This window comes from Stigmatopora argus, chromosome 1 (assembly GCF_051989625.1).
Source record: "Stigmatopora argus isolate UIUO_Sarg chromosome 1, RoL_Sarg_1.0, whole genome shotgun sequence".
Taxonomy (NCBI): domain Eukaryota; kingdom Metazoa; phylum Chordata; class Actinopteri; order Syngnathiformes; family Syngnathidae; genus Stigmatopora; species Stigmatopora argus.
Genome location: NC_135387.1, coordinates 7,767,736 through 7,781,399, shown reverse-complemented (window position 1 = coordinate 7,781,399; position 13,664 = coordinate 7,767,736). Strand labels below are relative to the sequence as shown.

The 13,664-nt window shown below is 38.9% G+C and overlaps 1 protein-coding gene across 1 annotated transcript in view; it reads left to right on the top strand.

The window, feature by feature from the left end:
* LOC144074731 (delta-type opioid receptor-like) overlaps window positions 1–13,664 on the top strand; it is a 43,482-nt gene that overhangs the window by 6,085 nt on the left and 23,733 nt on the right. The window contains exon 2 of the mRNA XM_077601301.1: window positions 4,634–4,895. Within this exon, the coding sequence (XP_077457427.1) occupies window positions 4,687–4,895 (209 nt within the window). The 5' untranslated portion in view covers window positions 4,634–4,686. The remainder of the gene's footprint in view (window positions 1–4,633; window positions 4,896–13,664) is intronic.

Sequence of the window (13,664 nt, the reverse complement as noted above, 5' to 3'; positions counted from 1 at the left end):
TCAGCTGCTATTACTCAAATCCATAGCCACGACTTAAGACATTTGTTTACTCTGTCAACCAGGATCTCCTCCAACACCAAAGCTGTGGAACATTTTCCAAACAAAAGCTTTGGTTTTCATAAACGGAAGGTTCTATAGCTCATATTGAATGGGATGCAGGTGTTTCCTTCAGTTGCCACCATTATCTCACAAAACTGAGTAGTCCCTGCACTAAATGCCATTATTTTATTTTACAAAGTAAGTATTTTCCCATTTATTTTTGTGTTGTTATCCATGACATGAAATTGTATAGGTAAAGCAGTAATTTGGAAAATGTTCATGGAAAATAACCAGAATGGCAAAGGTTCAGCCAATAATGTTATGAAAATACAACAGCTTTTTAAAAATGTAATATCAATGCTACAGTGACTTTGTTTTTTTGGGGGGTAGTGTGGACAAGAACCCTCCCAAACAAAGAATGACGTAGAGTGTGTATTTACACACATTATATACTTCACTTACATTGTAAATTAAACTACTATGTAAATCTATTTACATATACATTACATATACAATCAGTCTCACCTTGCGACTATTCTGGTGGAGGTGCTGACAGTGTAGCTGGGTTGCTCTCTTTGGGGAAAAACATGTTGATGTGTTGCTGTCTTTGTTTTTTATTTTCCTGTAAAATTCCCCTTTACAAGGGCATAACCCTGTCAATGTGATTGCTAAATTCGACAGCTGAAATCATTCAGGCCTTAGTGGCATGGCACAAAAGAGTAACCTCTGCCCTCGTGTATCATGTCCAAAAGTTTCCCCTTCACCAACACAGAAATAAATGTGAGACAGTCAACAGCGTGAAAAAGGGAATGGGTGTGGCTCACCACAGATTTTTTTTAACTTACGTCAGCATTTTGTTTTGAGTGTGACATTGAAAAGGATTGAGCAAAAGTTGCCATATTTATTAATTCATTCATACATTGTCTGTACCGCTTATCTGCACAAGGGGCACTGAAACCAAAGCCAGCCAGGTTTTCCCCACCTGGTGCCTGTAGTTAACTGGGATAGGCTCCAGCAACCCCACAGACCTTGTCAATATAAGTGGGACAGATAATGAATGAAGAATTTAGGTGCCTCATAGTGTCTTGTCACTGTTTGGATTTTTGCCAGGGATTACTTTAATCGAACCACAGAATGACCAACTTCCTCAACATTTACTCTACAACTGAACTGTATATATTTGCAAACCCCTGTTCAAGTCTCCAGCGCATACTCTGTAGTGGAAAGTATCCCTCGCTCGCTCACTCAGAGGCAGGGCTTGTACCACTATATTAAAATCTCATATACATGTATACTGCACAAAGCTAGAACCAATGAAAATATTTATATTATCAGCTTTGTGTGTTCAGCTGGTCTATCAGACTTTTCATTTTTATTTTTCATGATGCACTGAATTTCCAAAAAGTGAACAGCGAACATTATTGCAATCAAAAATATTCCCCCAAAAATAATTCATCTACATTAATCAGTTTTAAAAATTAGATAAATGTGAGATGCATAGGCATATAATAATATTTTCTTGTCTGTATAAAGGATGTGGACTGGTATTGGGCCCTTAATAAAGTGAAGCCACTGTTACTCAATGTAGTGTTTTATGTCTTGAAATAGAAATCATTTTATAGTCATGGAACATTGGACCTAATAAAACATCAAAAAAAGGTGACCAGGATTGTTTTAAAGTGCAAGAATTCAGGAAAATTTGTTCCTTTCTTTGCTCAGACGAGCTCTCAAACAGTGCCAGATTTCCTTGGATAAACAATCTATCCTTGAGTAATTTGTTTACCTTCATAAAAGTGGTAGCTGTTTTGTTGTTGTTGTTTTTTCTTCTTTTTTAATATGCTTTGATGATGTGGAGCTTCCACATGCTCAGAACCTTGACCATTGACATGTATTCATTCACTTTCTGAACGTCAGCCAATCGCAGAGCACAAGGAAACGGACAATCATTCACACTCACACTCATACTTAGGAGCGAGCAATGTAGAGTGTTCAACCAGCCTACCTTGCAAGTTTTTTTAAAGCGGGGGGAACTGGAGTACCAGGAGAAAACCCACACATGTCCGAGGATAACATCAAAGCCCACACAGAAAGGCGGGAGTCAGGAGTGAAACCTTGATCTCCTGACTTTGAGGCACACAAGTTAACCACTCTGTCACCATGCAGCGTTATATTCTTCTTATTATTTTTTCATGGTATTTAACTCTTTGCCCGCCATTGACAGTGACAGTAGTAATAGTAATAGAGAACGTGCAAACTGCACACAGTGAGGACCGACCTGGGATCGAACCCACAACGCCAGAACTGGGATGCAAATGTGCTAACCACTAGGTTCCGGAAGCCGCATCACTGACCTGTAAAGAATCATTAATCTATTATAATGCTAATAATGCCTATATTGTGTTATTCACTGGTGACTAAGAATTACATAGAAAACAATTTGTATTAGAAACGATAGGGCTTTAGTTTCCATGGAAGCAGGTTCTTTGTTTGCTACGGATAACAAAAAGCAACAAACGAACAGGTTAAAACACATGAATACAAATATGCTTGCCAGGCCAGTAGTTAGAAAACACTACACTAATACACAATTTCCTGTTGAATAATTTTAATATTGCAATGAAATTCTAAGCAGCCCGGTGGAGTGAGTGGTTAGCATGTTGGCCTCACAGCTCTGGGGTCCTGGGTTCAAGTCCAGGTTGGTCCACCTGTGTGGAGTTTGCATGTTCTCCCCTGGTCTGCGTGGGTTTCCTCCAGAGACTCCGGTTTCCTCCCACATTCCAAAAACATGCATGGTAGGCTGATTGAACACTCTAAATTGCCCCTAGGTATGGGTGTGAGTGTGCATGGTTGTCCGTCTCCTTGTGTCCTGCGATTGTCTCCAGCACCCCCTGCAACCCTAATGAGGATAAAGCGGTTCAGAAAATGAGAGGAGATGAGAGCGATGAAATTCTACAGCAAGTTACTTTAAAATGATAGCGGACCATTTTTTGGGACACAGACATCCAAAAAACGGCAGAAAAGGTTTAATAATGAAAGTAAATTCTATTTTTTTTTCAGTTGCTTTGGCCCCATCCACTAGAAAATTTTCCAAAGAGAAGATGTCGCACCAAAAATGAGCAGTCCATAAGTGTGCTGTTTTCTTGTTGCCGTGTGACCATTCTGTCAACTTGTACTTGCGAGCGCAGCATTAGAAAGCTAAAAAATGGTCTGCTGTCAAAACCAGATTTGCTGAAAAAAGTGGCAATTCATTGATGTTTTTGTGGTGGAATTTCAATGGAAAAAAACTACCAAATATATGCTAATTTATTTCTTACATGTACAATTACATGAGTACAGTCATTTTCATTTTTTGAAACATGGACTAGTTTAAAATATGAAACCTTCTGTTTGACAAAAGAGGGATAACTATAAGGAGAACCTATCGTTGACGTTGGAATGCACTGCTGCATCAAATTCTTCTGCTCTCCAGTCTCTTTATGTAAGGGAGTATCAGTATGGCATGATGCAGGAACGAAGGGTCTTGGTACTGTGAATTTATTGCCCAAAATGTATTGAGGGCTTGCAGTAACCGCCGGCATGCTGCAGCTGCAGTTACTGTTTATGAATATTCATGTTTGACGAGAGCGCACGACTCAGTGGAAGCAATATGAGGTGTTGCTGCGGCAGCTGATGCAAGAGAGCAACTACAGTATCAAGAAAAAGGGTGATTTTTTCACAACTAATAAATTTTAATAGGTTAGAAAATTCAATCCTTAAAATGAGTTAGCAAAGCAGAAGGTTATATGCTAACCCCCAATCTACCTTGACCTCAAAATGGAGGATTGTTTGTGTTTCATGCTTCACTATTTTCTGCTTTTAATGGCTACATGCAACAGTATTTGTCTACATAATGCATTTATTTTTGTACCTTGTACCCATGTGGTTGTCAAAACAATGTAATCCAGGTCTTAGAAATCCTGGGTTAAATGAAAGACAACTAGACTACATCTTGTGCTTCCAGTCGTCGTTCAAATTATTTGTTAATAATTTTCATAAATCTCATTTTAACTAAACATACAGTGCTTATTTCCATTTATTCATATATAAGCACACATCATATTTACTAATTACTGTTCCAACACGTTAAACCATGTTATGCACAAAGGTGAAAGATGCGAACTTCAGTCATTATCCTGAAAACAGGACATAGGAATTTATTGTTTTCCTTTTCAAAGCCGGCAAGTACTTTTCCATAGTTAGAGATTCCATTGATACTTGGTTCCATGATTTATTTATTTTGTATTATTATTTTCTGAGTCACTTCAGGATTGAGTTTCGTCATCTTCTTCATTTACATCCATTTCATTCCTCTTCAACTGTAATGGTAAATAGACTTTAACAAAAAGTGAATGTTAATGAGTGCAAATTAAATATATTTTCATATGACTTCTTTGTTACTAATATTTGGAGATCAGTAGTAGACAAGAAAATGCCAAACGAAATGCAGGTCTATTCCACTTTAGTTGACAAAAAAGGGGCTACTTGTGTCAAACAACAAACACAATTTTCATGGGAACAGAGCAACAGACTTAAAGTTAATGTGTGTCCTTTGCAGGTCATACCGATTAATTAGCGGGCGTCACCTCGCACATGTGACCTCGCCAAGACATGGACTTCCCTGACGAGCTCCTTCTGGCCGAGCTGAGCCACCTACAGCTCTACAATGGCTCACTCTTTCAGAACAACTTCAGCGACGCCTACAACGACACCGAACCTCTGCTGCCCACTGGTGTGAGGGTCACCATTGTGGTGGTCTATATGATCGTTTGTGTCATCGGCCTAGTGGGGAACTTCCTGGTCATGTATGTTATCATAAGGTAAGAAGATTGTTTTGTTAAAGACTGTCGTCATGGCCAAAAGTTGTGTGGCTGAAAAACATCTGCTGTGCAGTGACTGTATAAATTAAACACATTCTGAAATGCTAAGATCACTGTTGCTATAGTGATGGCGAGTGGTGAGTGGCCTGTTTTAAACAAGACATTGGTCTCATGTGATACAAACCTACTTTCAAGTGATTAAATAAGATTTCCTGCTGCAGAAACAATGCAGTTGCGTGCTGAAGCTTTCCTATCCAATTGTTACATTCTCAGATGATTCTCTAGATGAGTATTTTTTTTAAACGCATTCTCTGTGTATTCATTTATTCATTGACATTTTCTAGTGTAACCTTTTTATAAATTTCAATATTTATCTGGGAGGAACAGAATGAATTTTTTTTTGCAAAAAAAGCATATGAAGTGAATAGGAGAGACGGATCCCACTGTCTGGGATAGGCTACAGCACCCCCGGTGACCTTTGTCGCTTCCTGTCATCCCAGCGTGAATGGATTTTTATATCTTTTGCTATCTATGGCAGGGAATGAGCTAATGTTCAGTTGAATTTTTCTTTCAATTCCCAGCTTTCAGTCCGATCATTTCAAAGTTAATTTTACTCTTGCTTCGCAGTGCCAAATATTCATTGGCGACACAATAAAAATAAATACTAAATAAATAAATATTTCTTCTGATGTGTTCGCCTGCATTTTCTCCAGGTACTCTAGTTTCCTCCCACATTCCAAAAACATGCATGGTAGGCTGATTGGACACTCTAAATTGCCCCTAAGAATGAGTGTGAGCGTGAATGGTTGTCCGTCTCCTCGTGCCCTGCGATCGGCTGGCCACCGATTCAGGGTGTCCCCCGCCTCTGGCCTGAAGTCAGCTGAGATAGGCTCCAGCACCCCTCACCGTGACCCTAGTGAGGATGAAGCGGTTCAGAAAATTAATGAATGAATGAAAATTTATTTTGAAATCTGCGGTCTCCTAGGCTCCAGCACCCCCCGTGACCCTAGTGAGGATGAAGCGGTTCAGAAAATGCATGAATGAATGAAAATTTCTTTTGAAATCTGTGGTCTCCTAGGCTCCAGCACCCCCCGTGACCCTAGTTAGGATGAAGCAGTTTAGAAAATGAATGACTTACTTTTATACGTTTCCAATAGTGTGGGGTATCTATCTTTGAGCAAAAACACAATTTAGCACCCGCTATTTGGCATCAGAGTTAATCTTATTTTTTTAACTATAACACTACTCTGTTCTTCTTTTAATTCGTTCTCATAAAGAGAGCGTTGATGCCCAAAGGACAACTGTTATGTTCAAGAGCATGTGGGATGTGATGGAGCCCAAACATGTTCTGAAACTTTTTATTTAAAAAATCGCAAACAAAAGACAGTCTCCTCTTACTAATGCCCTTAGTGTATCTCTTATTTTCACAGCATGATATGTAGGAGATGGCAGCCAAAGACACTTGGAGGGGTGTCATGATGACTGTGTTTTGACAGAGGGAGGCGGCAACAGTGGGAGGCGGAAAAAAGTGAAAGGGTGATGATTCATTTGAAAGACCCAGAGAGGGATTTGTGCTCCAACACAGATGATGTCATTCTTGATAAATCTAAGACATTTTGGATTTCTCTAGGGAGAAGCCTTTAGTCCCCTGATGGTGCAGTGGTTATTCCACTTGACTTTGGTGAGGATATTCTGGTTTTGTTTCCCACTCTTAGCGGTGTGATAGTGAGCGTGAGTGTTTTTTTTGTTTGTTTCATTGTGACCTGCGATTGGCTGGCAACCAATTCAGGCTCTCCCCTGCCTGGTGCCCGTGGTTGGTTAGGCTCCTATAAACCTTGTGATGATAAGTTATTGGACACTGAAACACACTTTAGATTTCCAAGCAATGGAAATACCCTTTTTAGATTATTGTTAAAGCTAATTTCTTTTTATTGACCCAGATTGCAGAAATGGAAGCAATTAGTAAATTCTGATTCTCACCAGCTCAGGCATTTGTACAGTTTATCAAAAGGTGATATCAATTTTGAACATAGCTAAGTTCTCTCTGCTCAGAGTAAAGCAAACTGTGTTGACTTAACGATAAAATTATGGGGTGAAAACAAAAAAAACATGTTGAGTGCTTTTTTTAAACCCACAACAAGAAAAATAAGGACTGCTACTGCTCCCTCTTTGTTCTCTCAGACCCTTCACAAAAGAATGCGCACCTTAGAGGGGAAAATAATCATAATGAAGTGAGTTGTGAGCTGGCCTGAGGCTCAAGCACAAGCCAAAGCCTCACTTTGAAGAAAACCTTCAATGACTCTTTCCTGTTTCCATAACAACCCACACACACAATATTTGCCCTCACCATTGGTTTGGAAATATATTCTGAGGCAAGCGTGATATGCTTTATTCAGGTACTTTAACTTCATCCCAAACTGTAGTAACAAAAATTAAAGTCAAGTGATTACATTAAATTGTTGAGATACCCCACAATTGAATGGCAACAAATTCAGTTTGCTTTTGTGCTAGAAAAGGTTACAGCTCACCCAACCATTCTAATGAGGGAATGTCAGGCCCACACTGCCCATCGAGAGAGGAGTGGAAAATGAATGAATGAATTTATATCATTTTAGATTTAAAAAATTAATTAATTGAGGGATCCGTGTTGGGGGGATCCTTCATTCCTTTATTTTCCATACCGCTTATCCTCACAGGGGTCTCAGGGGGTGCTGGATCCTATTCAGCCAATAATGGGTAGCAGGCAGGGGACACTCTGACTTGGTTTCCAGCCAATCAGAGGTCACGAGGAGATGGACAACCATTCACACACACCTAGGGGCAATTTAGAGTTTTCAACCAGTATACCATGCAGGTTTTTGGCATGTGGGAGGACACCGGAGCACCTGGAGTAAACCCACGCAGGTGCATGGAGAACATGCAAACTCCACACAGGAAGGTCTGAACGCATCGGCCATTGAACCCTCGATCTCAGAACTGTGAGGCCGACATGCAAACCACTTGCCCGTCGGGCTGCCGTTTAGGGGAACTAATTATTTGAATAGTTATAAAGAATAGAAAGAATTTTAAAAAATGAAAATTGAAAAAAATAGGTTGATATGTGTTTTCAATATCAGTTTTTCTCTTCCACTAACTACCACAACACACATTCTGTGAACTTTGTTCACAGTAAATGAGTTAAGAAAATTATGAAATTCAATTAGATGTCCATGTGTGTCTGGATCACAGAAAGGCCTGAAATGATTCCCAGTCCGGTTCTGGTGCTATAGCAATTGGGTGGATGCATGTCGTCAACATACCTGTAGACTTATAAATTTTCTCCCGTGTTTTATAAATGTTTTGATCATTTTGAAGTTGTGTACGCTATGTTGTGTTACAACTTTTCTACAGGATTTTTTTAAAGTACGTTTTTTGTAAAACTGATATCATTTTATCCATTTCGGCTCTAATCTGGATCGTCTCGGTCACTGGTAGCAGATGAAAACGTCATCGTCGACTGCTAATCATCTACAGAATCCTGAATTTAGTGCGTACTGATTGGGCACCCCGTCCACTTTGTAGAAAATGTTAGACTTTTAAATGAGTAAATATGTGCTGCGTTGCATTTGTACTTTTTTTTTCATGCTTAATAAGGGGAATCACAATCATTAATAAGGAGAGGAATTGGCTGATGTTGACAGGTATACGTCAAATGACTCTTCTTGGCTTGGTACAGTTGTATTCACATTAGATAATATTGCAATTTCAGTACTACAAGATACAAGTTCTCTTGCCTGTCTATCTGTGTTTCCATGGGTGAGGAAATGAATGCTTGATCAGATTCAGTTATGAATGATTGACAGCAATACGATACATAACATGCATCTGTTTAACTTGATGAGTTCAGTTTCCCAGAGATCATGAATTAGTCTCACTTTCAGGTGTTTGTTGGCACACTAGAAGGAAATAAATGAGAAGTTGAATTGTGCTGAGAAGTCTTTCTTGTTTTTCCTTCCATCTTTTATCATCTGATTTGACTCTTTCATCATTACGGCTCTCTTCATCTTGTAGTAGCTGTTAGTGTCGGGTAATGATTGCTATAGACGGGCAGCACCAAGCTGCAATCAGTTGTATTAGAAAACTTATCATCCATGCTCAACTCATTTGCATGCTTCATAATGGTTATGAAAAAAAGCCTGGTACAGAAAACAAGGTGTAACAAATGAGATTCCATCTTGCCAACTGGAAATGATGGCCTTTATCAGTGTGGCATGAAAACCTTTTATACTTATTTTGTAGTACTGTTTTCTCTCAGTTGTATATTATATATGAATGTGAAAAGAAAGACAGATGGACAATGACAGAAACAATTATGATAAAAGAGCTCATTTCAATGTCACAGTGACACAATAAACGTATCTGAGGAACTAAATGGGCTAGTGACCAATCCAAGCTCAACCATATCAGTCATGCAAATGAAAAAAAGGGCCGAATACCAATTTTTGCTCATATCTAAATATCTGCATGGATTAAATGCCATGAAGGGAATATCTATATACTGTATTTTCTCATCAATAATTACATCATGACTGGCAGCGTGGGATCGATGGTGAGTGTGAATGCTTGTGTGTACTCTACGAATGATTGCCGAGCAGTTTAAGGTGTACTCTGCCTTTCGCCCAATGCTTGCTGCTATAGACTCTAGCGCCCTGTGACTCTGACAGCGATAAGCGGCGTCTGAAATTCGATGGATGGATGTCAAAAAATAAATAAACATGCGTCGTACTGAACAATTAGTTGCATTTTGCGGTAAATGGTATGTTTATCAAGTAGCCATATACAGTTACTGGTATTAGGCTACAAAATAATTGAATAGTTGTCTTGGCAAAATAAACTTGTTAAAAAAATCTACACCATAAAACTGCTGCATTATTTTTTGGCCCATCTGTATCTCTTTTAAGATGATTACAGGACACATTCTTTTATTTCTGAATAAGGAAAAATCCGACCAACACTCCTATTAGCTCAGCTGTAGTAGATTCACATTCGCCAATTTAGGTCCCTGCTTCAGCTTCTTTTTTTCAGGGATCAACTTGCCTCCAAACAAACATTTGTGTGTCGTCCTTTATCTGCTCAGGTCTCATATTTGCATTATCTCTGCCCTGGAGACAATTTAAGACATTTCAGAATGCTGTAGCTACTTGTGTAGCCTAGAAAACTAATTCTAAAAGGTTGGAAAAACAAGTCAAGGCCCTTAAAAATAATAAACTTTTTATTGTAAAAATCTTATTTTTTATTGTAAATTTTTTTTGAAAGTGCGTAACAACCCCATTCCCACCCAAAAGATATATTTTTGTGTATGAGAAACACCATTTATTCACATCAGGAGGAAATATTGGATGTGGTTGGGCACTCTCACATGCATTCCTAGGGTGATATTTTAAATGTGTGCACTCAAGCCTTTGGATTTTGAGAGCTATTTCCTCGAATGAGAAACTCAGGTGACAAAAAAAAATCTTCAAGTTACTGTGGCAAGAAAGTAGTAGAAAGGAGATTGCTGCTGCTTGCTTCTATATGTTCAAATTTCCCAAATTGCTCCATTAAACAAAATACTATTGAATATGCATCTGCACTGTCAAGTATCTACATAGACAGAGACATATGCTGTGGGTTCTTTATGTTGTTGTTGGTTTGTGTGCAATCTTTAGCTCTTGAATATGTAAAAAATAAGTAGAACTGTTTTTCTCGTTTGTGTAATTCAAGTATGGCACTTAAATTGAGAACAATCATAAATTTTGTTTCCTCAATAGTTGTATTCATGTGGTTGTCATCCACTTTTTTGTTTGACATTGGACTTTGTCTCAAGAGGCTTAAGGTTGGGTCTCCTAAACTTACAAGTTTTATGATCATGTCACACTTGGCCAAGGGCAACTTACCTCTTACTTTTCTGTCATTTGTTTTGGGATCACTTGTTAGCCCTGTACACATTCTGGCCCCTGGTGTTAGCTCCTCGGTCCACCAGCTTTACGTCTTTTCTTGTTTTCGGTGATAAATCTACTTCATTGTGTTTCTTCCGTCTGCCACCTCCTGATCCTCCAAATTTGCTGCTCTGAAATAGGACGAATTCACTACTTTTTGCTGCTCCTGCCGAAATGGCCACAAATGCTCAATGGTGACGATATACAGGGAGTGGGTTTCTGCGTGGCAACACTCCATACTGCTACTGTTAGTTTAACAAATTGCTCTGCTTTAAAGGCAGCAATCTTGTGACAAAAAGGTCACATTGTCATATCTTCTTCTTTCCCCCTTGACATGACCGTGAGCGCGCCACTTGGGTTTGCCAGCCAAATTAACAAAAGGCAGGGGCTCTGCTACCTGTTGATGGATGACAGGCGGCTTGACTCTTGCCTTAACAGAAGCCAAAAGCTATTTCGATTGAAGTAAGTGTGAGATGTGAGCGAGACGGCAGCCCTTCAGTGTCATTGGGCCATTGTCCATCGTGTTTTCACATAATTATGTTGTCACATTAATGTATTATACATATTTGTTCATTGCTGTTCTTCGGTTCGTGATAACCTGACAGGAATATATTGTTTACCTTTCACCACCGGTGAGTACTTTTCCATTGTGTGCTATTTCCTTCCTCACCCCAAGAGCTTGGGTTGAACTTGCTCATTTGCATAATAATCGTTGCGAGGTTGGCTTGGGCAACGTTTGGGACTAGCTCATGAAGAGAAGGTTTTCCTTTTTGTTCTTCCTCAGGGACCCGGGCCTCTGGAGTGTGCAATTTGGGCTTTTCATGACCTTTGTTTATATTCTCTTTAGTACATTATTCCCCATTTTTATTTTTTATTCGTGTGACTGTGTTATTTATTGCTGTTGGGATTGTATGCCGTCATCTTCTGTTCATTTAAAAGAGTTGAAAAACCTGTAAAAAGAAAGAGTCCACTCAGGCAATTTTTGGTTTGACCTTTTTCTTTTCATTTGCTCTTTGAGCATTGCTGAAATCTTTTAAATTATAAAACATTATATTACCTGCACATGCATATATCCTTTTACCCTGAAATTCAGACTATTGAGAGATTTGTTTTAGTCGAAGAGGAAGATATCGTTTTAATGGCAAATGACACTAATCTCGATTTATTGGCAAAAAGTATGCACTAGTATAGAGTTGATGGTTGTCAGGTGCACTATCGAATGTACCGTCGCAAAACCAGTGCATACTTTTTGCCAATAAATCAAGATTAGTGTCAGTCGACGAATTGTCCGTCGACGACATGTCCGGGCACCAAGAAATTGTGTGCAAAATTTATAAAGTAGCTTGTTGCTGCATTAATGTGCATTGATTTAATTGGCTTGGATCATTTTTGTTTGTTGAAAAGCCTGTTACGTGTGTCTCTGTGCCTGTGTGCACTCCACTAATGGTTTGGACTAATATGCTGAGGGCAGTCATCAGAGGTGCCAGCCGTCTCATCAGAGATCAGAAACCCAGTGTCGTGTTCAAGGACATTTGAAGATGGTGACTATTGTGCACCTTTGCGCCTTCTTTGTAATTTCTTCCCTTGATATATTTCAGTTGTTTTTCTTTTACTGAATGTCTCTGGTTACTCAGCAACATAATTTCTAGCTCATTTAACAGAGCAAACCTTATCTTGTATGTGTGTGGATTTCAGGATTGGGGTGGTGAAAATGCATCTGAATAAAACAAATCCATTAAATTGATTTGAAGTGAAAAAGGTACGAGCATATAAATTGGCATCCTTTGCCGAGTGTGGCTGTAAACAATGGCGACCATAGAAAAGCAATTCAATTGGTTTTTATTTGATATAAAACATAAACTTGTATTTTGTAAGTATTTCAAAACTGATGATGGAATTTTTTTAGCTTTAATGAACTACATTATTGTGTTGTATCTGCATTCTTGTTAATTTGTCGTTGCTTGTATAAATTGTCTTATGTAGTGCCAAATATCAAATTAATCACATTGGGGTTGAACCTAGACATCAAGGACCACCTTGTAATATTGTTGCGATTTGGTCTTCTTACTGAGGCAATGAATGCAGTGTTAGACTTTCAGCTATTTGACATCTTTGACATCAGCCCTTGTTACTATCATCCCTCCATCTCTGTAGAGATTGTCGCCCTGTGAATAGCTTTATTGAAGAAAGATGTGTTGACATCATTAAGGAGGATTGTAATAACTTTGCATGTTAGACTGTCATCAAAGAAACATGGCTTGAAAAGGCTCATGGTGTAGCGCTAAAGAGTCTGGAGGAGCTTTGTCGTAAAAGTGCATTAAGGGTGCGCTTGTCATTACAAAAAAAGAGCAACATTAAATAATGTATTATAAAGGACAAACAAGAAGCAATGCAGGTTTTTTTGATCACCTTCTTTCATATGTGCCTCATTTCATGTCTCACTTTCCAATTATGGGGGGGGATGCTTGACATTTCTGTAGGCCTGCTAGAAGGCCTTGGTGTTGCCAACTCAAATTCTGATTGGTTAAAGCAGCTGTCGGACCAACACTTTATCCATGGGACGGGGCCCGAAGAACTGATTATGAAGGCCCGTGGGTAGATTTCTGACCCTAGCAACAAATAATGGCTGAAATGTGATTGGTTAAATGCTTCAATATGAAAACACAATCTGGAAGCAGCGCAACCAGGGGGAAAGCACTGGAAAGAAGTTGACAAATATTTCTGCATTATTTAATAAGTATTCATGGACATAATCCAATTAACATAAGCTTCTGATTCATATATATTTTTAGGCCAGTAGAGAAGGCCATTC